This window comes from Rhizopus delemar, genomic scaffold (assembly GCF_000149305.1).
Source record: "Rhizopus delemar RA 99-880 supercont3.17 genomic scaffold, whole genome shotgun sequence".
In the NCBI taxonomy this organism is placed as follows: domain Eukaryota; kingdom Fungi; phylum Mucoromycota; class Mucoromycetes; order Mucorales; family Rhizopodaceae; genus Rhizopus; species Rhizopus delemar.
The window spans coordinates 548,410-573,150 of NW_027137843.1; the positions used below are offsets into that span (position 1 = coordinate 548,410).

The 24,741-nt window shown below is 35.9% G+C and overlaps 11 protein-coding genes across 11 annotated transcripts; 5 read left to right on the top strand and 6 right to left on the bottom strand.

Moving 5' to 3' along the window:
• Nucleotides 1-1,162: 1,162 nt before the first annotated feature.
• On the bottom strand, nt 1,163-1,448 carry RO3G_15786 (uncharacterized protein; the record flags this gene model as incomplete). The annotated part of the gene is made up of 2 exons (XM_067670370.1): nt 1,163-1,302; nt 1,436-1,448. 2 exons carry the CDS (start codon nt 1,446-1,448, stop codon nt 1,163-1,165), a joined length of 153 nt encoding a protein of 50 aa, XP_067526471.1.
• A 935-nt stretch (nt 1,449-2,383) lies between these two features.
• Nucleotides 2,384-3,013, bottom strand: RO3G_15787 (40S ribosomal protein eS7; the record flags this gene model as incomplete). Its single annotated transcript, XM_067670371.1, has 2 exons — nt 2,384-2,818; nt 2,870-3,013. The coding sequence occupies 2 exons, from the start codon at nt 3,011-3,013 to the stop codon at nt 2,384-2,386; spliced, it is 579 nt and encodes a 192-aa protein (XP_067526472.1).
• Nucleotides 3,014-3,425: 412 nt separating this feature from the next.
• RO3G_15788 (uncharacterized protein) lies at nt 3,426-3,860 on the bottom strand (the record flags this gene model as incomplete). The annotated part of the gene is made up of 2 exons (XM_067670372.1): nt 3,426-3,688; nt 3,746-3,860. The coding sequence occupies 2 exons, from the start codon at nt 3,858-3,860 to the stop codon at nt 3,426-3,428; spliced, it is 378 nt and encodes a 125-aa protein (XP_067526473.1).
• Nucleotides 3,861-4,092: 232 nt separating this feature from the next.
• RO3G_15789 (uncharacterized protein) lies at nt 4,093-6,020 on the bottom strand (the record flags this gene model as incomplete). Its single annotated transcript, XM_067670373.1, has 2 exons — nt 4,093-4,263; nt 4,320-6,020. The coding sequence occupies 2 exons, from the start codon at nt 6,018-6,020 to the stop codon at nt 4,093-4,095; spliced, it is 1,872 nt and encodes a 623-aa protein (XP_067526474.1).
• Nucleotides 6,021-9,229: 3,209 nt separating this feature from the next.
• RO3G_15790 (uncharacterized protein) lies at nt 9,230-10,132 on the top strand (the record flags this gene model as incomplete). Its single annotated transcript, XM_067670374.1, has 1 exon — nt 9,230-10,132. The coding sequence occupies one exon, from the start codon at nt 9,230-9,232 to the stop codon at nt 10,130-10,132; it is 903 nt and encodes a 300-aa protein (XP_067526475.1).
• A 222-nt stretch (nt 10,133-10,354) lies between these two features.
• RO3G_15791 (elongation factor 2) lies at nt 10,355-13,104 on the top strand (the record flags this gene model as incomplete). Its single annotated transcript, XM_067670375.1, has 4 exons — nt 10,355-10,358; nt 10,467-10,468; nt 10,528-11,052; nt 11,104-13,104. 4 exons carry the CDS (start codon nt 10,355-10,357, stop codon nt 13,102-13,104), a joined length of 2,532 nt encoding a protein of 843 aa, XP_067526476.1.
• A 679-nt stretch (nt 13,105-13,783) lies between these two features.
• On the bottom strand, nt 13,784-15,229 carry RO3G_15792 (uncharacterized protein; the record flags this gene model as incomplete). Its single annotated transcript, XM_067670376.1, has 1 exon — nt 13,784-15,229. The coding sequence occupies one exon, from the start codon at nt 15,227-15,229 to the stop codon at nt 13,784-13,786; it is 1,446 nt and encodes a 481-aa protein (XP_067526477.1).
• A 2,297-nt stretch (nt 15,230-17,526) lies between these two features.
• RO3G_15793 (uncharacterized protein) lies at nt 17,527-18,729 on the top strand (the record flags this gene model as incomplete). The annotated part of the gene is made up of 2 exons (XM_067670377.1): nt 17,527-18,342; nt 18,460-18,729. The coding sequence occupies 2 exons, from the start codon at nt 17,527-17,529 to the stop codon at nt 18,727-18,729; spliced, it is 1,086 nt and encodes a 361-aa protein (XP_067526478.1).
• Nucleotides 18,730-19,614: 885 nt separating this feature from the next.
• Nucleotides 19,615-19,938, top strand: RO3G_15794 (uncharacterized protein; the record flags this gene model as incomplete). Its single annotated transcript, XM_067670378.1, has 1 exon — nt 19,615-19,938. The coding sequence occupies one exon, from the start codon at nt 19,615-19,617 to the stop codon at nt 19,936-19,938; it is 324 nt and encodes a 107-aa protein (XP_067526479.1).
• A 485-nt stretch (nt 19,939-20,423) lies between these two features.
• RO3G_15795 (uncharacterized protein) lies at nt 20,424-21,158 on the bottom strand (the record flags this gene model as incomplete). Its single annotated transcript, XM_067670379.1, has 3 exons — nt 20,424-20,624; nt 20,697-20,842; nt 20,912-21,158. The coding sequence occupies 3 exons, from the start codon at nt 21,156-21,158 to the stop codon at nt 20,424-20,426; spliced, it is 594 nt and encodes a 197-aa protein (XP_067526480.1).
• Nucleotides 21,159-22,972: 1,814 nt separating this feature from the next.
• On the top strand, nt 22,973-24,688 carry RO3G_15796 (uncharacterized protein; the record flags this gene model as incomplete). Its single annotated transcript, XM_067670380.1, has 6 exons — nt 22,973-23,279; nt 23,330-23,485; nt 23,547-23,571; nt 23,620-23,672; nt 23,867-24,589; nt 24,684-24,688. 6 exons carry the CDS (start codon nt 22,973-22,975, stop codon nt 24,686-24,688), a joined length of 1,269 nt encoding a protein of 422 aa, XP_067526481.1.
• Nucleotides 24,689-24,741: the final 53 nt, after the last annotated feature.

Below are 24,741 nucleotides of genomic sequence, written 5' to 3' on the forward strand. Positions count from 1 at the left end.
GCAGCCATGCTTGTGAATGCCGAAGGAAAAAAAAGAATCACATTCAAGCTCATTGAATTGAAAATCGTTGATGTATCCATCAGCATGTACTCTTATTTAAAGACAAAAATTTTGATTAATACTATTGATTATGTGCTACAATTGCACCTTACTTGTGCAAAGCTTAATAAGAAATAATTTATGCCAAGCAACCAATGTAAGGCTCTTCTCAGTGTGGCCTTCATAAATGTGCTAAAAAACATGATGTTGACGAGCTCTGTAATGCAAACATGGCCTCTTTTGATGATATTCTAAGTATAGCTTAGAGAACTCTGAATAATTTGCGGAGATTGACCATTACAAAAGATAAAGCTTTTACCTACAAAAACTTAACTGCATACTTGTTACACACTTCACATTCTTAGAAATAATAATAGTAGAATATTTCAATAGTAAGTCAACTGAGGTATATAACATCAACTTTACTGGCCATTTAATGTAGTTAGCTAATCAAAAGTGCTATTTTAATCCATGATAAATCTCAATCCAAGGGACATGAAAGGTCTTATTAGGTTTATTAGTTTCTACTATAGGTGCCTCATTCACCAGCAATCATATTGAATATATTCTGAAGAATTTGTCGAAGATCGATCCTATTGATTAAATGGTTTTGAATGGTAATCTTTTTTGTTTAAATATTTATTGTTACATCACGTAATCTAAGGCTTTCTGATTATGACATTTGGTAATATATATAGTTTTCAATCCGTAATAAACAATAAAACCTGTGCTTAATAAACTTGACTTGAGCTGTCTGAATGCTTCTCGTTTTGAATCCTTAAGTTTATAATGTTCTTGTGTAATACTTCTTTATGTCTAAACTATGGTAAACTGAGTTGGAGCAGTAAGAGAAAAGTAACAAGGGATGCACATGTCTTTTAATTAATATAGTCAAGTAAAATCATATAATCATGATTGTACTATACGAACCTATTTAAGAGAAGATAATAAATGTAAAAGAACTTTTTTGAAAGGGGCAGGTATGAAGATAAAAAAAAAACAGGTGTAGAGACTGCCGAAACATTGAATGTATTTAAACTTGTAAAAACATAAACCACAAAACCTATTCTAAAGCAGTTAAATTCCATCCTAAATATCATGTGAGAACTTCTATTGTTATTTATTAAGTAGTAGCAAGTAACATTGCTGTCATTATCTTAGAATTGGCTACGGCCTTGGCGCCTCCTGCCTTTCTCTTCTTATTTTGACTAACGGCTCTTAGCCTTCTCAATACCTCATTAACAACATCATAAGGAGAAACTGCTCCAAAAATGATTGTAATCCTTATTCCTGTCTTAGGCACAATCGCTTTAGCTTGACTTCCTATCTTAGGCCAGGCTACAGTCCTTTTTCATATTGATACGGAAAGCAGTCTCGTCGATAGATACGTACTTACTGAAATAATCCATGTTGGTCTCTCTCCATCTTTTTACTCACTCAAATCTTCTTTCAATATTTCCAGATGAGTTTCTTTCCACTGAACGAACGTGCGCCTTCTTCAAGCCGATCCTGCATTTCACTTCATAAAATTGTATAAAACCTTGAACATCCTCAAGCCCATAAGTTAGGCTGCCTACACATCCGTTATTTGATCTAACGCCAATGATGACTTTCCACCAATATCATTAACTAAAAATAACCTATACTCCTTATCCTAAATCTGGTAGTTTTTCAAGCAAACTTTCATTGAACAATATCTTATAGATCTTTTTTATCTTTATCGTACTAGCCTTGAACAGTTCATATAGTTATATCTAGCTTCCTTGCAGCTTCAGCTACTTTCCGACCTTTTTTACAAATTAGCTCAATGAAACACTCTATTTTCTGGTCTAAATATTTTCTGTAAGCACGTCTTCCATTTCTTTGTCAAAGAAGTCCCGACTAGTAGCTGGCCAGCACATTCAGCTTTTTCTTATATTTTCACAATTTGTTTCTTAAGGAGCTTTAAGTCAATGTATTAATCGTATGATTTGTAATGCAATCTAGTGGATAAGCTTCAAAATCAACCTCCATTTCGATAATTGCTGCTTCTTTTCCATTCTCTCCTACTAAGTTTACAAAGCCATCATCGTATACAAAGATGCTCATGTCGTATAGCTAAGCACTTTTAAAGAATATGCTACTATGGCCAAACTGATTTTTATTTTTTTTAGCAGAGTCGCTCAAGAAAGTTGCTAATAGTGTGTTTGAAATTCAGCGAATTTTTCAAAAGTTTGTTGAATGGTTTCTGAAAAAAGTGCATGTTTAAGCGAAACAATACAATGTATATTACTCACCAATTGTTACACATAAAATCTTGCATATTGTATGCCTGTTTACAATGCGTGCATGCAAATTATTTTATTTAGAAAGCATCAACGGCGGCAGGGAATTCAAAAACGACATCTTTGCCAGTAAGCTTCTTGTAGACAGAAGAGAAAGTGTCAAGCTTGTATTCAAGAGAAGTGGCATCCTTGCTGTCAAGGTAGACCTTGAGGGTCTTGGAACCATCAACCTTTTGACGAAGTCTCTTACCAACAATTTCGGTAGGGTAGACCATGTCGTCCAAGATAGCAGAGTGAACAGCAGTCAAAGTACGGCTTCTGGGACGAGGTTGCTTACCATTGGTACGGCGGGTGGGAACAGGCAAGATACGACGTTGAGCGACAAAGACAACGTGACGGTCAGAGAACTTCTTTTCGAGCTCACGAGTAAGTCTAGCTTGGATCTTTTGGAAAGCTCTTTGAGAAGGAACAGGGACAAAGATGACAATAGCCTTCTTACCAGCACCAAGTTCAACCTGTTTTTACATGTTAGTCTCTTTTTCTCTCTTCATATCATTCATACTGACCTCCTTGGCAGAAGAAATTTGAAGAGGACGCAATTCCTTCTTCAAATCAGCGACGGAAGACTCCAAGTCTAAAAGAGCTTGAGCGACGGAGAGTTCGAGTTCATCGGGTTGAGCACCAGCAGGTTTAACAATCTTGGAAGCCATGTTGACAAACTGTTTTTAATAAGTTAGTGAAACATGTTTACAATAAGGTCCATTAATTGACTGTTTCTCTCCCCAAAGCTACGTATACAGAATCGGAAATGGTGCTAGATTCTGTAAATGGCTGACATTTCTGATGCTCAAACGCACAAAATATATCCATCTATTTCTCTCATTCTTTTTCCATCCATCCAATATCATGCATCCATCTTCCGTTGTATACGTAAACTGAGGTTCCAGTCCATTTTAATTGTTTAGATACATACACGTTGCAAGTTATTAAAGGAGGGAGCCTAAACATGAAATGCCAGCAAGACCTTAAATTCGAAATAACGTCGGAATATGAAATATGAGGAGTGGACAAATCTTTTTCATGTTTATTTCTATACAACCATTACATGTAGAAAGTGCTTGTTTACTCTTTTCTTTTACTCATGTCACCTATTCTTCCTGCTAAAGCGCCGCCTACTGCACCACCATAAAACACAACGCCAGATCTAAAAAGAAGCTCCAGGCCTAATTTTAATGTTTCAATTTTTATGTTTGAATTGGCTGGCGATTTTGCAAAAAAGAATCTGTGCCTTGTATGAGCTGTAAACAAAGTTTTACTGAGAATACCAACAGAGGCTACTGTACCCAAGGTGGCTCCTAACTTTGAATTAGGATGTTGAATGGAATCTAGAGCATTTTATTTTTTAATAAGAACAGAAAATGGCAGCATTACTTTCATTTTACCTTCATTTTTTTTATAAATCGTACTTGTGATTTTATTGTCTGCAAAATCAAATACTTTAGCCCAAGTAAAATAACCGATAGGGAGACCAACAATGAGAGGAACGAACAAAGCCATTTGTTTTTTTATTTATCTTTATACAAAAATACGACAAAGCATATAATTTTAGTTGAGAGGGAATTATCTAGCCTTTTTTAAAGCGTGACTTTTCAGCAATAGAGCGCATTTTATTATCATTTTGATTTGAATGAATAAATTAGTTACAAATTGTATGAACAGGGCAGTATGAATAATAGAAAGGTATGAATGAAATATTAACAGTATGCATAAATAGATTACTTTTTTTTCTTTAAGCAGCTGGAGCAGCATAGCCTGAGACCCAGTATAGCAAGAAATCATTTTTATCAGACCAGCTGGATGGCAAGGTGTTGTCATTTGCTCTTTGAAGAGCAGACGTGTTTTCAAGGCAATAGCGAAGTAAAAGTTGGATAAGGTGTTGATATGAATTTCTACAACCAGCCTACATATAATGTGGTTAAAAACGAAAGTTTGAACACGACTACTGATGAAGCTTACCAAGGATGCAGATTCAAACCATTTTAGTGCTTCATGCAAATTCCTCTCAACTCCCAGTCCTTTTTCATAGCACATAGCCAAATGATACTGTGCTGCTACCTGGCCCTGTTGAGCCGCTAGACGGAAATAGCGCACAGCCAAGGCTAGGTTTTGACGACATCCAGTACCAGCTTGTAGATGTACTCCAAGTTTGTCTTGTGCTCTTGCATGATTTTGTTGGGCCGCTTTATGATACCAGTAGACAGCTTTTGCTTGGTTTCCAGGTACACCAATACCATTAGCATAACAAAATCCTAGATTACATTGGGCCCAAGGATTGTTTTGCTTGGCAGCTCTCATATACCAATATACGGCCATTTTGGGATCTTTGTCAATGCCAATGCCTTCTTCGTAGCAGAATCCAAGAGAGTTTTGAGCTAAAGCATTGTCTTGAGTTGCAGACAGACGGAACCACTTGACTGCTTCTTTCTCATTCTTTTCAACGCCTATACCATTACGATAGCAGAAGCCTAAGGACAATTGAGCAGGCGCATGATTACTTTCAGCACTACGCTTGTACCAAAAGAAAGACTCACGTTGGTCAGCAGTGACGCCGAGACCATTTTGATAGCAATAACCAAGCGAGTGGTAAGCAAAGATATTTCCCTGTTCTGCAGCTTTTTTGTACCAAAAGATGGCCATCTTTAAATCTTTGGTAACCCCAATTCCGTTTTGATAACAGAAGCCAAGATTATGTTGGGCGCGTGCGTGACCTTGTGTAGCTGCCTGAGAGTACCAATATGCACCTTGAACAACATCTTTGTCAATGCCGATACCATTTTGATAACAGTAGCCAAGGTTACACTGAGCCCATATGTAACCTTGCTCTGCAGATCGACGATACCAAAATGCAGCCATGGCTTTATCTTGCTTTATTCCGATACCATCTTCATAGCAATATCCTAAGGAGTTTTGAGCGAATGCATTGCCTTGATCAGCAGCAAGCTTATACCAGCTGACAGCCTTTCCTGGATTCTTTACCACTCCGATTCCGTCTTCATAGCAATATCCAATATTATAAGCAGCAACAGACTCGCCTTGTGTCGCAGCAAGTCGATACCATTCCACAGCCACTGTTTCATTTTTTTCAACGCCGTAACCTTCACCGTAGCAGTAACCGAGAATACTTTGTCCTCGACAGTTGCCTTGTTTTGCACTTCGTTTGTACCACCTGAATGCTTCATGTTCATTTTTTGAAACACCAATGCCGTCATAATAGCAAGTGCCCAAACAATACTGACCAGACGAACAATTGTTTTCTTCAGCTGCACGTCGTATCCAGTTGATGGCATCACAGCCACGAGCGTTTAATTTGGATTCCCAATATTCAGCCTCGATTCGATTCATCTGAACACCAGGACGACCGTATTTACGTAAAAAAGCCAGTCTGGTCACAGCCATCAGCGTTGCGTCATCGAGTTCAATGCTGTCTATTTTCTCATCTGTTGCATCGTCTGAAGTTAAAGCAGTTTTGATAGACATAATATAGTATTTCTCGGCTTGTTGAAAATTGATGGAGATACCTAAACCAAACTCATAACAAAATCCAAGCACTGCTTGTGCTCCAGAATGGTTTAACGATGAAGCTTTTTCAAAACAAAAAGTGGCAAAGCTTTGATCTAATGCTTTTCCATCGCGACCGTATAAATGCTTTTCTCCCATTTCAAAAAGTTCCTGTGCACAAATATCATTGTTATCTTGCAATAATCGTTTTATGTTTGATTTATTCAGTTGATGACGTTGATTTGTAAATATTCGACTATTTAATTTAGAAACTGCTCTTTTTGTAGTAGTGAGTATGTGTGTGAATGACTTTGTTGGGATAGTCATTTGTATTATGAATTAAATATAAAAAGGAGAAAGAAGTGAATAAGTCAGTCAATTAAAATAACATCTTATTTGTTTGCTGTTCTAAAAAGGAGTTTTAAGTTTAGCTGAACCGTTTATTCCTATTAAGTACTATGTGTGCTACATTTACACATTTTTCATGTTGAACAATACGGAGACACATAAGCCGAACAGGCCCATGATATTCATCTAACAAACAAAAAAGCGAGCAAAAGAATGAAGGGGCAATAGAACCGAAACCAGTGTTTTAAAGAAAGCAATACACTATTTCTTTATCATATTAATTGTACATAAAAAAGATCGTCGTACGCATCATTTTTTTCTGTTTATTAAAAATTCGGATGAAGTGTTCCTTCAAAGCTACTTTAGGTGATACATACCACACTATTGTCACGATATGTCTTCCATTATGTAACAAATGTCAAGTATGATTGTAACTTTTATTTAAAAGACAGGAGAGAACATCCTAATGATTACCCTTTTCTTTTTAAATTGTTTTCTGTCATGTCCTTTAGAAAAAAAAAAAAAAGGGAAACAGGATTTGAAACAATACACAGTTTTGAAGTAAAAAAAAAAAGAAACCAGAAATTAATGCTGGGAACTTGTTTGTGTGCTACAAAACTGTATCACTTTTTGCTTTCTCTCTTTTTTTTTTATCAAAACACTTTATTGCAGTTGTACTCTAGATGACAGTGATCCTATATTTGCCTAAAAAAAGGGGGGGGGAAGGGGAAAAGGAATAAGAGAAAGTATATTCAGTGCTGCGGTCCAAATGGAAAAATAATGCAGTTACACACATGTTGATGCAAACTGCCATTTGGTTTGATTTTTAAAGAAAAAGGCATGAAAATTGGTTTTTGGTGTCTCAGTTTTTTAAGATACAAAATAATATACTAGTTCCTGATGCGGGTTCTGTATGAGTACAGAGGGTTTGAGTCTTGAATAAATTTAATTTGGTTAATGGGCGAAAACTAAATTGCCGAGACAGAATTTATTTATTTGTACTCCCTTTTCATAGATACGGCGTACATTTTATTTTTATTTATTAGCCCATGATTTTTTATTTTGACATTGTTAAACATTTATATTTTAAAATCCGGCTTTTCAATCCTATCTAATTCTATGCAAAATCAACGCTGTCTACAACTAAAAGCATTCAATATTCATTTTTTCTTATAAATCTTAAGTTATCTTGACTTGAACAACTAAAAAACTGTTTGGAAATAAAAGAAATACATGATAAAGTACAATAATCGTTTGTTTACTGTTAGGTCAAGAAGAAAGTATCCACTGAAAGATGACAAACTTAATATTTTAAGGATGGTTGTGTAGGGTATGCAATATACTGAAACAAATAAAAAAATCGCCAATGCCGGTTAGCAAAATTGTCTACAGAATGTATTGATTTATAGATCAAACAAAGACATCTAAAGCGATATACATAGTCTTACTGAAAACAACAGACTTTTGAGTTATTCAACAAAGGGGAAAAGGGCTGTTTTGCATAATATTTACTTTGCAACTGTTTCAGTTTAAACTAAAAAATAAACATTTACATTTCATTGTTCTTAACTCAATTTATGTGTTCAGACGAGTTTTATCATCAAAAAGAAAGTCATTGCCTTTTATGTAAAAAGGCACACAGTGTGTTCAAAGCAGTAGATAGCCAAAAAAAAATCACACCATTTATTTAGAATAAAAATCATTCACGTTTATGATGAACATTTTGCACTTGCACGAGCTTTTTGTTGGTGTCTCGCTTCTTGAAGAAGCATTATTTGCTTTTTCAGAAGAAATGCTACGTCTATTTTTCATTCTAGTTACAGATTAACAAATTTTATTTACGTTTGTGTTCAATAAATGCCCTATTACCTTCAGGAAATAATCAGTTTGAAAAACACGTTCAATACCGTTATTTTGCCACTGTGCTTCAGGGAATATACAGACCCTTGAATAAATTGAATAAGATTGAAGGATGAATTTGTTTTAAAAAAGTAATCGCCTTTGTAAGTTAATACAATGCTCATTGTTATACCACTTATTGTTAAACGTATATGGTTTAGTATGCTACAATTCCTCCATAAGATTTGTACTTGCGCACATTGTATGATGTTGTGTTCATGATCGCATTACTGGTAATCAAGTAAAGAATTATAATGTAAAGCTAAAGATTTGATTCAAATTATTCGACTCTTTCTTTATAAGATCCTAATAGCTCTGATTGACTTCTTCTTTTCTGTATATTAGTTATTAGAAAAAGAAAAAAAAAGAAGAAGAGAAGGGTCTTGGAGTTTTTGTTTCAGTAAGAGCTTCATGATATAATATTACATTGATTGAACAATACATTACAAAGGGTGATCAGACTTTAATGAAAAACAAATCTTTCGGTGTTGCTTTATTAGGATTATTGTCACTGTTTTAACTTTTGAATCAGCACACATGTACTAATCTATTTGCTCTTTTTCTCATGTGCTAACGGTGTTTATGATAAATGACATTCATATGCTAGTGATTTAGCTAAATACAGAATAGAATACATATACAAATTAAACATAATGTTGCTTTTTCCTTCAGATAATAGCATTTATATATTGTAATAGGAATTCAGTTCTTGTTCCTGTGAATGTAACCTCTTGTTAAAACACGATTAATTGTTACTGGACGTCTGATTTTCAAATGGAAAATCTTGAGCAATTGCAACAAATGGCTTGAGGTCTCTCCCTTCCTTTTTTATTTACCCTTACCTATTTGAAAGCATTCGGTATGTCCGTTTACCATCAATCACGGCGGAAGTTTGGGCCCAAAAGCATATTACCGACATCAAACATAGACAATATAAAGAAAGGTATGCAAGAAGAACATGTAAACAAATTCTGAATGGGCCCATCTCACATGTCACAGCCCAACCTGTATTATTTGGTTTAACTAGAAAGCAGCTATCACTAATCGTCCTCGTTGTTCAAAACAGTACACTTGTACTTATGATGAGATATTCACGAATTGTACAGAAACCAGGACAGATCATGTACATTGCATCTACAGCTGTGTTTTTAGCTGAAGTGCTAAAGATCGTGGCATGCCTTGCTGTAATGCGACATCAGCAAGGTTCATGGAGAAAGTTCAGTTTAATGGTCAGACGAGAAATCTTGGGTAAACCAAAAGAAACTTTAAAAATGCTTATACCTTCTGGCTTGTACGCACTCCAAAATAATTTGTTGTATGTTGCACTAAGCAATCTTGAAGCAGCAACATTTCAAGTAACCTATCAAATGAAGATCATGTCAACAGCCTTATTCAGTGTTGTTTTGTTGGGAAGAAGCTTAAGTCGCGACAAATGGTTTGCTTTGTTACTTTTGATGATTGGCGTGACCCTTGTACAATCTCAAAGTATGTCAGGCAACTCTTCAACAGGTAATAACACGGCGCAATTAAAGGATGAAGACATTCCAATGGCACCTCAAAATCCTCTGATTGGATTGATCGCGGTCATTACGAGTTGTATATCATCTGGATTTGCTGGATGTTATTTTGAAAAGATTTTAAAAACATCCGATACTTCAATGTGGGTTCGAAATATTCAATTGGGGATATCAGGTTCATTCTTTTCACTAGTTGGGATGTTGGCGTATGATATGCAATCTATTAGGGAAGGAGGGTTATTGCAAGGTTACGACTGGCTCACTTGGGTCGTTGTAGCAAATCAAGCACTGGGCGGGCTATTGGTTGCGATTGTAGTTAAATATGCAGATAATATCCTTAAAGGTTTTGCGACCAGTTTATCGATTATTGTGTCGGGTATTATTAGTATTTATCTATTTAACTTTCAGCCCTCGCGTGTATTTATTGTTGGCGCATTTATTGTGATGATTTCATCCTATCTTTATGGTATTGATTTCTCAAAGAAATTGGTCAACCTGAAACCATGATGTACTCTCTTCTTAATTATCTATTTCTTTTCTTTCAACTATCAAATATTTTGTATATAAACTAATCGTGATCATGCAATTATATGCGCATGAGTACAAATTAAAGCAAAAAATAAATAATTGAATCTCAGCAGCAAAGCGCAAATCTTGTATCCTCATAAACCAGTTTCATTCCCACACAACCATTTGTTTTAATCAATCCAAAACTCTTAGAAGTTCAAAATGGGTACGTTTAATACCGTTGAATTATGAAATGAATGGATGGATTATAGATGGATTACTAACATTCACACTATCTTTCTATTTACTTGCTTGCTTTTTTGATATTTTATAGTTGTAAGTGAACTACGCATGCATAACGTAATTGAACAAAATTTAACTTGGCTCATGTATAGAATTTTACTATTGATGAAATTCGTCGCTTGATGGACAAGGTTACCAACGTCCGTAACATGTCCGTTATTGCTCACGTCGATCACGGTAAATCCACCTTGTCTGACTCTTTGGTCTCCAAGGCCGGTATTATCTCCTCTGGTCGTGCTGGTGAAGCCCGTTATATGGATACCCGTAAGGATGAAATTGAACGTGGTATTACTATCAAGTCCACCGCTATCTCCATGTATTTCGAAATGGGTGAAGAAGACATCAAGGAAATCAAGGGTCAAAAGACTGACGGTAGAGCTTTCTTGATCAACTTGATCGATTCTCCTGGTCACGTCGATTTCTCTTCTGAAGTTACTGCTGCCCTTCGTGTTACTGATGGTGCCCTTGTTGTTGTTGATTGTATTGATGGTGTCTGTGTCCAAACTGAGACTGTCTTGCGTCAAGCTTTGGGTGAACGTATCAAGCCTGTTATCTGTCTTAACAAGATGGATCGTGCTCTTCTTGAACTTCAATTGGACAAGGAAGAACTTTACAATGTAACGTGTTTTTGTATTTTGCTGCGCCATTTGATACTAATTTATTTTTAGTCTTTCTCTCGTACCATTGAATCTGTCAACGTCATCATCTCCACCTACGTTGATGAAGCTCTCGGTGACTGTCAAGTCTACCCCGAAAAGGGTACTGTTGCTTTTGCTTCTGGTCTTCACGGTTGGGGTTTCACTCTTCGTCAATTCGCTAACCGTTATGCCAAGAAATTCGGTGTTGACAAGGAAAAGATGATGACCAAGCTCTGGGGTAACAACTTCTTCAACCCCAAGACCAAGAAGTGGACCACCAAGGACAGAGATGCCGATGGCAAGCCCCTTGAACGTGCTTTCAACATGTTCGTCTTGGATCCTATCTACCGTATCTTTGACTCCATCATGAACTTCAAGAAGGAACAAACCGCCACTCTTTTGGAAAAGTTGGAAATCAACTTGAACTCTGACGAAAAGGATTTGGATGGTAAGGCTCTCTTGAAGGTTGTTATGCGTAAGTTCTTGCCTTGTGGTGATGCTCTTTTGGAAATGATCTGTATCCACTTGCCCTCTCCTATCACCTCTCAAGCTTACCGTGCCGCTCTCTTGTACGAAGGTCCCGCTGATGATGAGTGCTCCGTCGGTATCCGTAACACTGACCCCAACGGTCCCTTGATGTTGTACGTCTCCAAGATGGTGCCTACCTCCGATAAGGGTCGTTTCTACGCTTTCGGTCGTGTCTTCTCTGGTACCGTCCGTGCTGGTATGAAGGTCCGTATTCAAGGTCCCAACTATGTTCCCGGTAGCAAGAACGATCTTGCCGTCAAGTCCATTCAACGTACTGTTCTCATGATGGGTCGTAACGTTGAAGCCATCGAAGATTGTCCTGCTGGTAACATCATTGGTCTCGTTGGTGTTGATCAATTCTTGGTCAAGTCTGGTACCATCACTACCTCTGAAGTTGCTCACAACATGAAGGTCATGAAATTCTCTGTTTCTCCTGTCGTTCAAGTTGCTGTCGAAGTTAAGAACGCCAACGATCTTCCCAAGCTTGTTGAAGGTCTTAAGCGTCTTGCCAAGTCCGATCCTTGTGTTTTGACCTACACCTCCGATTCTGGTGAACACATTGTTGCCGGTGCTGGTGAACTTCACTTGGAAATCTGTTTGAAGGATCTCGAAGAAGACCACGCCCAAGTTCCTCTTAAGACTGGTGACCCTGTTGTCCAATACCGTGAAACTGTCACTGCTGAATCCAGCATTGACTGTCTTTCCAAGTCTCCCAACAAGCACAACCGTATCTACATGCGTGCCTGTCCTTTGAATGAAGAACTTGCTGATGAAATCGAAGCTGGTACCATCTCTGCCAAGGACGATTTCAAGACTCGTGCTCGTGTCCTTGCTGACAAGTACGAATGGGATGTTACTGAAGCCCGTAAAATTTGGTGTTTCGGTCCCGACGGTACTGGTCCCAACGTCATGGTTGATATCACCAAGCAAGTCCAATACCTTGGTGAAATCAAGGATTCTTGTGTTGCCGCCTTCCAATGGGCCACCAAGGAAGGTCCTGTTGCTGAAGAAAACCTCCGTGGTTGTCGTTTCAACATTTTGGATGTCACTCTTCACGCTGATGCCATTCACCGTGGTGGTGGACAAATCATCCCTACCTGTCGTCGTGTCGTCTATGCTTCCGTGCTTACCGCCACTCCTGGTATCCAAGAACCCGTTTACCTTGTTGAAATCCAATGTCCTGACTCTGCTATCGGTGGTATCTACTCTTGTCTCAACAAGCGTCGTGGTCAAGTCTTCTCTGAAGAACAAAAGCCTGGTACTCCCATGATGACCGTCAAGGCCTACTTGCCCGTTAACGAATCTTTTGGTTTCAACGCCGATCTTCGTTCCGCCACCTCTGGTCAAGCCTTCCCTCAAGCCGTTTTCGATCACTGGCAAATCATGTCTGGTAACCCTTGTGAAGAAGGTAACAAGGTTTACGACATCATCCGTGCTGTTCGTAAGAGAAAGGGTCTTACTGAAGATATTCCTGGTCTTGACAAGTACTATGACAAGCTTTAAATTGTTCAAAGCCTTTAAACGGTTTATTTTTATTCATTTAAACCATTTGTATTAAAAAGAATAGCGGAAGTGTACAAATATAAACAAAAAAGAAGACTTTTATTGATAAGTTTTAAAAATATGTTTAGTAATTTAGTGACTTGCCAAGTTGTAAGTATCATCTGTTATGATTTTGTTTCTAACAAACTCTGGTACCTGACACCATTTCTCAGCCCAAGCGAGCCGTTTGTTTTTTTCCCAGTCATTTTCTTGTCTTTTTCGTTTTTGTTTTTCCATGATAGACAAAGCTTTTAGACCAGCCATTTTCTCAAGAGTGTCTATGTGACTAGAGGATTTCATGAATTGATAAGCTAATACGCGCTTCTTGGTTGAAATGTACAGATGTTTCCCGTCTTTTGACCAATGGATTCCATTGATCTTTGCTAGTATCCTGAGTCTCTTGTTCTTCTCACCTCTAAAGGACACCAGGGTACTTCTTGTCGTGCGATCAAGTCCATTCGATGGGAAATAGGTCATCATTGGAAGAAAACAAGAAGAGTTGCAGACGTGAGTATTAAAGGAAGTCGTTTGATAATCAATGGAAACGATTTGATTTGGGTTATAGATTGATACAGCCTCATTCAAGTCGACAGTATGCAAGTATCCGTATCTGTTTGTGAAAGCCAAGACACCTTCATATTCAGGATGAAATTGAACAGCATAAGTATAACCATCGGGCATCAATACGATAGAGCATTTGTAATTTTGGAAAAGTTCGCCAGACGAGTACAAAGTTATGAGTATCTGAAGTATGAGCAAAGTAAAGAGAGGATTTGCTCCAGGAGACATGCTGAGAGGAATAAGGACAGTTGATAGTACATAATATAAATTGAGGGATAGCTATCTTTTTGGGATGAGTGAAGGTGAATTGACCGGTTGAGTTATAACCAAGGGTTAGGGAAAAGATGCAAGCATCATCGCCAACACAGATGAGGTGTTGACTATCTGGACTCAGTCTGGCATCATTGATCGGCACACGATCAAAGGAACGAATGTGATGTAAAAGTGATACAGTGCAAGAAGAGTGACAGTCTGAATGCTTTGGTAATTCATAAATCAAAACGCCAGCGTCGTTCATGCAGGCAATCAATAGATGTTTATATTCTTTCTTGTGTTTGACTCGTACGATTTGAATAGCATTTGTCATGAGCATCACATCATTCTTTCCTTTAAATTTTGTCCCCCATATTTTGATTGGTTGCTGTTCCATACAACAGTAGACTTCGAATTCACCTTCTAGTCCACCAATAGCCATATAACCGTGTTTTTCAGCCAGACACATTGGCTCGAATGATAAGGGAAGATAAGCATCTTTTGAATAAGTGATTGGAAATTGAGATCGTTTTATGTATTTCGTATATGGAAAAAATTTTAAAAGTAAATTATCTACAGGTTCTTTTAAATGCATAATTTGTTGTTCTTGTTGTAGTTGGTGTGTTAATGAGATGGAAGCATGAGTTTCATAGAATCTTGAAGAAGACGATGTGGATGAAGTTAATGAGGTTGATTTACAATGTTGACTGTTGTGACTATTATTCTTATTATTATACGTTTCTTCTTCGTTGTCAAGCCAAGTTGTATCGCTTTGGTTTATTTCATGACTTTGGGGTTGATTCTTATTAAATGAATTTCCGCATTCAATAATCCTGTCTCGATAAATAGCGTGTAATTTTTCAGTTATTCCATAATCAGATAATATCAAACAGAGTGAATTGGCTGATTGATCGTGATTTGTAGTTGAGCAAGAATAAGGTAATTGACGAGGCCATCCTTTTTCTTTTTTATAAAAACTTGATTTACTCCAGGGAGTTTGATTGTTTAGTTCCTTTTTTCTGTTCTTTATAAAATTAGTCAACTTCATATCATTCGATTCCCAAGTAAAATCATTTGTGCTGTATGGATCTTCATCCCACATATCAAATCCATTATGACAAGGTGAATCAGATAGCTCTGAACAATCTGAATCTGCATCTTGTTCATTTCGATAGTTGGGTTCTCTTGGTCCAATATATTCATAATCAAGTGAATAATCTGATTCAGTATCATCATCCAATGTATGTATTAAATCGTCTTCATTGTTCGCCATGTCTGGCGTGGTAATTTGATTAATCAATTAAAAAAGAAAGAAAAGAAAAAGAAGTAAAAAAAAAAAAGAAGAAAAGTCTAATTTTTGTATCGCAAAGGAGAAGAAGAAAAAAAAAAAAAAAAAAAAAAAAAAAAGAACAATGAGAATAAAGAACTTTTTTATATCTCAGCTCCTGTTTTTGAATAGAATCTTCTTTTTCTGTATTCAAAAAATAAGGTAGTTTGTTGGTTCATATAAGCTCCTTTAATTTTTTGTATTTTATTCAGGCACAACAAAAAGTATTTTATGCACAAACACAGTTTTTTTTTTTTATTTTTACTGTACAAGTTTTTTCCCTTTAAAATTAATTTTTTTTTTTTTTTTTTTTTTTTTTGTAAAGAAAAAAAAAAACAAAACAAGAGCGTGTGTTTCTCTTTGACAAGTTTGTTCGTAAAGAAGTTTTATTTTTTTATTTTTATTTTTTTTTTTTTTTCTTAAAAGAAAAAAAGCTTCTTGGTTGCCTTTTTTTATTTACATGAAACCATTATGTACTGAGAATTCAAATATTCTTTTCATAATAAATTAATTCCGGATAGTGAATGATGAATGCTATATCAGCAATAATATCATACCATGTCTCAATGTACATTCTAAGAACTTCTTTTCTCTTTTTACTCCCATTCCAAAAAAATTAAAAATTATATAATGTCAAACACACAAATCATACACTTCTTTGTAACCATATCAGAAGCTTTTTTTTTTCTTTTAAAAAATAACATTGCTCACTTGAGCTTAATTATAAAAGTCAATAAGGAGCTTAAAGGAGTCTATGAATATTTGAAATAAATAAAGATTGTGATATTTTTTTTATTACAGTTTCATACGAATGTGTATCCATTTGTATGTTTTTTACAAAGACAATCGAAAAAGTCGGAATTGAATGCTTGGCGAGCTAACCACGATTCGATCATTTTCTAATGTGAGAACTGCATTATGTTGAGTGCAACATGAGAGTTACTATAGACACTAATTGAATTACTACTCATTCGGTTTTTTAAAAAAAAGATTTGCAGACGTTACTGGATAATTTCTATTTGTGGTAAATTGGAGTGACCAAGACCCAAAATCAGGTTTCTTTGAAGTATCCCTGAGAAAAACTGGGAAGAATATCCCTTGAATTAGACAATGAAAATCTATAAAGTTGCTAGTTAAAAACATTGTCAGATTATTGTTTTGTCTAGTCAAGATGAAATGTGAATAATACAACTTATTTAGTGTCCCAGAAACTATTTCAAAAAGGGTTTCTAAACTACAACATGAACAGGGTTTAAAGACGCTAATCGTTGAGAAGGAGCCCCACGAAACAAGCGATACACGTGACAATGGAAAGATTCATTAAAGATATATAATTGACTCCATTTGATAATTATCCCTTCTAAACCCCCTTTCAATAGGTCATTATTTATTAACAATGAAAGATTTGATGCCCCCCTTTACTGATTTTTGGCAGAAGAAGGGCATTTTCAAATCTTTTTTTGTTTTACTGAGACTTAATATAAATTCGACTGTTGTCTGTTGATTGTAACCGTAAGGTTTCATCCCGTTTTCTGAACCCGTCTTGTTACATAAATAATTAGGCTGATTGTGATATTAAGTATCCGAAATTATGTTTCGGTACATTATTATTTCCACCTCATGAACACCTCATGAACACCTTCCAAAACTTGAGGCACAGTGAAGCTGATGAATATTTTCGCTTATTTCTAGAAATTGGTCGCACACACAAAAAAAAAGGTCGTTCAAAATTAAATTTTGGTTGCACTAAAAAAAATAAAGGTCGCTTTTTTATAAAACCAAAAGTCGTAGAAAATTATATGCTGGACATACTTTTACAAATACTGATGGTACTCTCTTGAAAAGAAGTTGCACTCTATGCTTGCTTGGTAAAAATCAACAATGGTCCAGGAACAGCACCTGAGAGCAATTACCATTGTCAGGTCCAAGGAATCAGCTAAGTTGTTATTATTAAATGATGATCTTAACATGTACAGTACAGTATAAAGACTTTATAGGTTTCTTGATATTCCTTCAAAAGTACTAGCTCAAACACATTTAAAAATAGCAAATATCTCCAGCCTCATTGCCATTTAATATTTCCTATTGTTAAAAGTAGATTTAATATAATATTATTGTATCCATAATTATACAAAATACTACCTTGGCAAGTGGCTTCTGGTATCTATATAAGACTTCAAAAAAAAATCTAGTTTTTATTTTTTCATTGTTTTTCTAAAAACAATAAGCAAACTCTTATTAAAATGACTTTTGAACTCGCTTTTTATCAACCTGATGGACAAACTGACTATGTGACCGACCAACACGGAAATAGAGTAATTGATCCTATGGACGGTGTACTTACCAATGTTACCAATCTACAAATCACATTGGAAACCCTTCCAAACAGGGAAACTTATATACAAGCACAAAAAGCTATTCTTGCTTCAGTTGCAGCCGAAAATGAAGAGAAAAAACCTGCCCTGACACCCAAGAACAGTTCAGTTGTAGAAACAAGTAGCAAAATGTATAATCAGTACAGCAATCATCAAAGGGACCTTTTTATTACCAAGATGATCGAATCAGCTACTGAAAGAGGTATAGCGGCAAAAGTAGCCAGATCGCTTGGTATTGAGGTGCGTGAAGGTCAAAAATGGCGGAAGCATTACAGAGAAACTGGTGGAGTCCCTTACAAGAAATCAGTTGACAATCAAGGACGTAAAAAGAAGATAACTCCTGAACACGATCAATTCATTCGGGATCTTGTTGATAATGATCCGCAAATATTTGCAGAAGATATTGTAGATCAGTTAGTACAGCAATTCGACAACGTCAGTATTTCTAAATCCCATATGAACAATTATTTAAAAAGCGAACTATGCATGGCTATAAAGAAACCAATTTTTGAATCTACCGATAGAAACTTTCCAAAGAACCTTCAAGACAGATATGACTGGTATATGGTATGGAAAGATACGAATATTGAATTTACAGAAAACTGTATTTTTATTGATGAAGCCAGCTTCTATATCAACATGAGATTCAATTGGGCAAGATCTGAAATCGGAACACAAGCAATGGTAAAGACACCAAAAACAAGAGCAATTACCCACAGCGTCTTGGGTGCTATTCACAATTCAGCAATAAAGCATGTATCGTTGGGGCTGCTACTCAGAAATCCGAAAGCAAAAAAGTAGCCTACACCTTCCAAAAAAAGAAAGACCAACAAAGGCAAAGAGGTAAAAAGAGCTGCTGATGAACATGATGAGCAAGAACAAGACAATCAAGTTGTAGATCCAGAAGAAGAAGATCTGATTACTGATAGAAAGGTCTCCAAGGGTACTAACACACTTCATTTTATCAAGTTTATTAATGAACTGCTGGATGTTATGGATAAAGATGAAAAATTCCAAAATTCATATCTGGTTTTCGACAATGTCAACATACATAAATATGATCCGTTGTAGCGCAAGATAGAACAAAAAGGTTACCATGTTTGCCCTCTTCCTGCTTTCTCACCCGAGCTTAATACAATTGAAAAATTCTGGGGGTAATGTCAAGGGAAAAATGAAGCGATCACGCATGAATCTGACCGAAGAAAACTTATCAAGTAGAGTAAAGGATGCTAGCAACTTGTACAATTTCTGTGCTCATTCAAAATGTATGATAAATAATTGCTATATTAAAAGACCAATGTAATTTATTTATTTTTAAATAAAGTTATTAACTTGTTGTACTCTATATTAGAGTACTTGAAAACTACGACCTCCAGTGAATCTTGTCTGGCTTGCCCAATGTTGGTAGAAAAGCCAAAAATGGAAGATAACTGTATGAAGGAGGCAAGCACAAAGCGGGACTATATGCGTTATACTGTTCAGGATAAAACTAGGTTTTTCGGTCTGAAGATTGAAAAGTGCATGAGTGCATCAGCATCAGCGAAGTAGTTGAGCACTCACATTCGAACAGCACAGAGATAGGTTAAGCAGTATAGTATGTGCCCTGATACTATTTTTGACAGCTGTAACAGAGTAGGCCGCAAGTGTATTCTAACCGAAGAACATAAAAAGACTGTTATCGATTTCATTGATGCTAATCCTGCTGCTTCGGTTGTTGAAGTGACCGAGCATTTATTGAAACGGTTCAACGATCTTAAAATTTCGCATAGCATTGTTTATAACTTTATGAGAAGTGAATGCAACTTTTCATTGAAAAAAGCAGATTTCCATTCTATCGAAAGAAACAGTCCAGCAAAGCTTGAGGAGCGGTACAATTGGGTTTGTCAATGGAAAAATATAGACATGAACTTCCTGGCCAACCGCGTGTTTCTTGACGAGTCTGCTTTTGATATAAACATGCAACGCTCAAGAGCCTGGTCCAAAAAAGGTACAAGTGCTATTATCACCAGACCTACTACGAGAGCAAACACAACGTCTATCTTGGGCGCGATCTCTGCCGCAGTTTTGATAACAGTTGGCGTAAAAAAACTAAGACCTGCTAAGAAGAGAAAAGCTGATGGATACATAAGCTCAGGAACTGTTATAGGTCACTATGTTAGTTTCTTAAAAATGACTCTCGATGAAATGGATCAACATCCACATATGAAAGGTCACTATATTGTGATGGATAATGTACCCATTCACACTCACAAAAACATAAAGAGATACATTGAGTATTGAGGATATAAATATGTGCACTTTCCTACTTACTCTCCTGAGCTTAACCCAGTAGAACAATTCTGGGCGATAGCAAAGAGTAAGGCTAGGCGCCATAGATTTTTGCAGGATGACACTTTATCAAAAAGAATTGCGGAAGCCTGCGCAAGTGTGGAGAAAAGTCACTTCAGAGGTTTCGTTTCGCATTCTTACAAGTGCTGGGATAAATGTCGAAACAAAGAGCCCATGTAATGGCACAAATGGCTTAAATCACAATGCACAGATAAGAATCAGGTAAGAAATATCAGATCAAATATATATATATTTGCATCGATGATGATTTTTTATTGACAAGGCAGCACAATGTGAAGTGAAACTACATAGACAGTTTGTTAAGATAACAAGGAGTTATTACCAATATATATTTATTATGGGTAGGTTATTTTGGTGGGGGGAGATAAGATAATCATGTTGTTAAAGGGGGTAATCATGTTTGAACGGGATATAGATTAATCGTGCATTGGGCTGCTGAGTACGCTCATAGGACCATGCTCTGCTACAATACTTGTGTGCTTTCCTTCATTTAAGCGAATGATCATTGGATTTATGATACTGCAAAGTTTTTGTGGCTTCTTGTCCTTTGATCGTAAAATGGTTTTATTTTCTTGTTTGAGTTCCTTCAGCACTGATAAATTTTCCTCACAAGCAATCTATATTCTCAATACTGTGAGTTAATACATTCTTTCTCTATTTAAATCATGCTCTTGGGCCATCCAACTTACAGCAAGTGTTTTAAAGAAGCAGATAAACGGAAGAACTGTAATATCTTTTTCAGAAAAACTGATAGGAACATTCACACTCTGCTCTTTGGTCATGGTATAGATGCCGGGTGCCGGTGTTGACATTGACCAATGTCTGATGGAATTGTCTATGCAAAGTAAGAATACAGTTACTCACATCAAATGCACTTAAACATAGTATTGCACGAGTCACTTACCATGGGCATGCAGGAAATGGATCTTCAATTGTGTGAAAGTGTTGAATGAGACTTTGTCGAATAACTGCGCCACTGTTCGTAGCATTGCCAACATACCAAACATGGCTTTATAATGGTCAAAGCTTATTTTATCAGCCTCATTTGAGCCATAGCCAGACGACACTTCAGTCAAAAGGATTTCAATTGCATAGAGATCATTGACTATGAGCGTTCCATCAGCATTATACTTATATCGGCCGTCATTCATTCCTTTCTGTTTTAGTTGTATGGTCATGGCATCGAGTTCAATTTCTCCTAGAAAGAAGGTAACGTTGTCGATGACATTGCGTAAATAGATAAGATCGATAGCACGATTCAGACTTTTGAAGTACTTCGGTGCCACAATTGTCAAATATATACTTTCGTCAATAATTTGAATCAGTCTACTGTCTCGATTTTTCGACAGGTTAATATGGCAAATTGAGTATAAAAAACGCACTGTTGAATCGTCACAATCTTTTAATAAACCCAAGCTTTGAGATTGAGAGATAATAAAGTAAGCAAGTGCAACAAGCTGACTCATGTCCACTTTTATATGATTTTCAATTGGTTTTAATGAGATAAAGTATGTCGCCTGGGCCCAAAAGTCACATAACACTTCTAGAAAATACAGAGCATTGACTTTTGGCCGGATTTCCATCCATCCATCAGCGAACATCTTTCTTTCTTTTTTTAACCTACTTTATTTGAGGTGTAATAAATAGAATTAAGTTCAATAAAGCCCTTGTAAGTTGCCCATCTTGAGAAAAAGAGCCTTTTGATGGTTATACGCGTAAAGAAGCAGCAACAAAGCACATAGAACAGAAGGACTATGGATGAGCTACAGGATAACTACGAAATAGTCTTCAGGTTAAACATCTTGTAGAGCATCATGAGAATATTACTTACATCTAAGCTTTATTTTGGCAATATAGACCCAATAAAGTCATTGGTAATCTTGTAAAGCATTTTCTAAATATAAGGATGAGTAAAGTTTGTTTTAATAGCAGTAAAGCTACTCACAAAACTGCCATAAAAGTATAAACAGAAGCATATTAGAACAGATTATGCAGTTATAAAGAACAAGCTATTAAAGAAACAACGTATATTTAGTGGACAGAACATTAAACATTTCCTTGACTTACAGCTTTAACACATGGATCCATGAAAATAAGCCTTTTAGCATTGCACGTACTTACTTGGATGATTTATACCATTTACACTTTTTACCTGAAACGTGAAGGGGACCTAAAGCAAATAAAGATTAAATTAGATATTTTACTGCAATTTAATGAAATAAATACCTTTAAAAGAGTTGCCATGAAATAGATGCAAAAAAAAAAAAAGAAAAAAAATAGATGGAAAAAAATTGAAATAAAAAGAGATGGAAAAAGATGAAAAAAAGAATTTAAGTAAACTCAAGGTACAAGAAGTAACAATGGCTTCAAAATACAATGATGAGGTTTTGCCTAAGGACATAAAAAAAAGAAAGAAAAAATGAGTTTAAATTTCACAGCGGAGGTTTTCGTTTTTAACATCAGTTATTTTCACCTTTTTAGTATGCTCATCTTTGGCGTAAAAAGTAAGCTTTTGTTTTTATATACATAATAACTTCCTTTAAGCCTTAAACTAATTTCATATATAATTCTTATGCTTATACTTCATTTTCAGTACAAAATCTATGCTTTTGAGTGATTTATTAAGTTTTGAAAAATAGCGGTCTTGAAACCACTGATTTCAAGCTCTTGAAATTCGAGTAATATTCGGTATTATTTGCAGTGTTGATTCTTTTGTTCTTTAAGGATATTTTTGTTCGCTTAGTATATTATGTAATTTGATTGGACAGACTTTATTTCTTCAAACTTTAGTTTTCTTTTTTTTTTTTTTTTTTTTTTTTTTTTTTAATACTCTGAATATACAGAAAAAAAAGAAGAATTGAGTTTTTATTTTTTATTTTCTTCTTCTTCTTCTTTTTGGTTACAGCCTTGTTATGCGTAGATAAATTAGCAAAATTATAGCTTAGTGCATCAACGAAATTATAAAATGAGACCAGCATCAACATCAAGCTCCAATTCTTCCTTGTCTTTAGCATTTTCAGATTATGATGACGAGGATGATATTAGGGCCTTTAATAATAACAACAGTTCTCAACAATTTTTTGCGAAATTAGTGAGAGATACTCGTTCAAAAGTAGAACAGAAAACTTCAGAAATAAATGCTACTATGCAAGAAAAATTACCAGAATGGAAATCAAGAGGAGTCATGTATTCAAACAAAGCAAAAGAAGCCAGCATTGAATGGAGTAGGAAAGGAAAAGAGGCTGTCGATCGTTGGAAAAAGGATCGTTCGGGTAAAAGCAATATACAAAGAAAGTTGCAAGTTGTTAATCTTTTCATATAGAAACACAATCTTTGTCACACCGTCCAATTCAACGACCTATTGAAAATTTAGTATTTGGAATGCCTCTTGAAGTAGCCATTGCGATGACTAAAATAGAACAGGACGACTTGGTGCCTGGAGTATTTAAAAGATGCATAGACTACTTAAATCTTGTTGGTAAAAACAAAATACACTCCTCATACTTTGAAAAATGTATGTTTTTAACATCTGGTTATAGGTGTACATGAAGTCGGCATTTATAGGTAAAAAGGAAAAAGAAAAGTAAAGAACAAGACTTATAGTTATAATAGAATCTCTGGAAGCACCCTTACTGTTAACAAGCTAAGAGACGAGTTCAACAATGGTATATAATGTAGTTTTCTCTTGAATGTGTCATTTACTTTTTCTTTTACTAAGGCAATGATATAAATTTTGAAGAAACAAGGCCTGATCCTCATGTAGTGGGAACGCTGCTGAAAATGTATTTAAGAGAACGCAAGTGTGCAAAAAACATTAGTTTGTATGTTCTAATGTTCTCATATTAAATTCCTTTATTAGTTCCTGAAAACATCATTCCTTCTGAATATACCCAAGAGTTTGATATTATATGGAGTCAAGAAGAAACAGGATCAAATCAACTACAGTTTATTTCCCCCAATGTGATAAGAGCAGTGCGTTCTATAATGGCAAAGCTTTCACTCTGCAATTTTTGTTTACTGCAACAATTATGTCAGCATCTAAAAAGAGTATCAGACAACGAAAAGGAAACCAAAATGTCTGTTTCTAATCTTGCTCTGATTTTTATCCCTACTTTAAATATTGAAAGGGCACTATTCCACTGTATGGTTGAGCACTATTATAACGTGTTTGAAAATGGAACAAGAAAAAAACCGGCGGGTCCGGTAAATGTACCACCACCACTCCCTCAAAAGCCTCGCAATTTGTTAATGGAAGTGAAAAGCACCTCTGCCATAACCAACAGTCCAAAAAAAGTTGCCCATTCGAAAACAATGTCGGATACGGGTATGTATGTGAGCAGCATTAAGGATTCTTTTCTTTCACCAAATACTAGCAAAACTCCTCCTCCAAAGCCAAGTAGATCACCGCAATCCTCTTCTTCTAATGCAAGCGAATTCAAAAAACCTCCTCGACAGCCACCTCCTTTACCACCTTCCAAGCCTAGATCAAAATCAGTATCATCACCTGTTAGAAACAATACCATCTTTTCACCTACACCAAATTTGGAGACAGACCTAGAGGAACCGATTTGGAAGCAGCGTGGTAGGGTAGAAGCCATTGGCAAACAATTCGAGACCTTGATAAATAATACACAGACAGTCTCACATAGTCGTAAAAATTGTTATGCTTTTGATAGAATAAAATAAAGAGGAATGCTCTTTTTCAAACAGATGCTTATGTCACGTGATTATTTT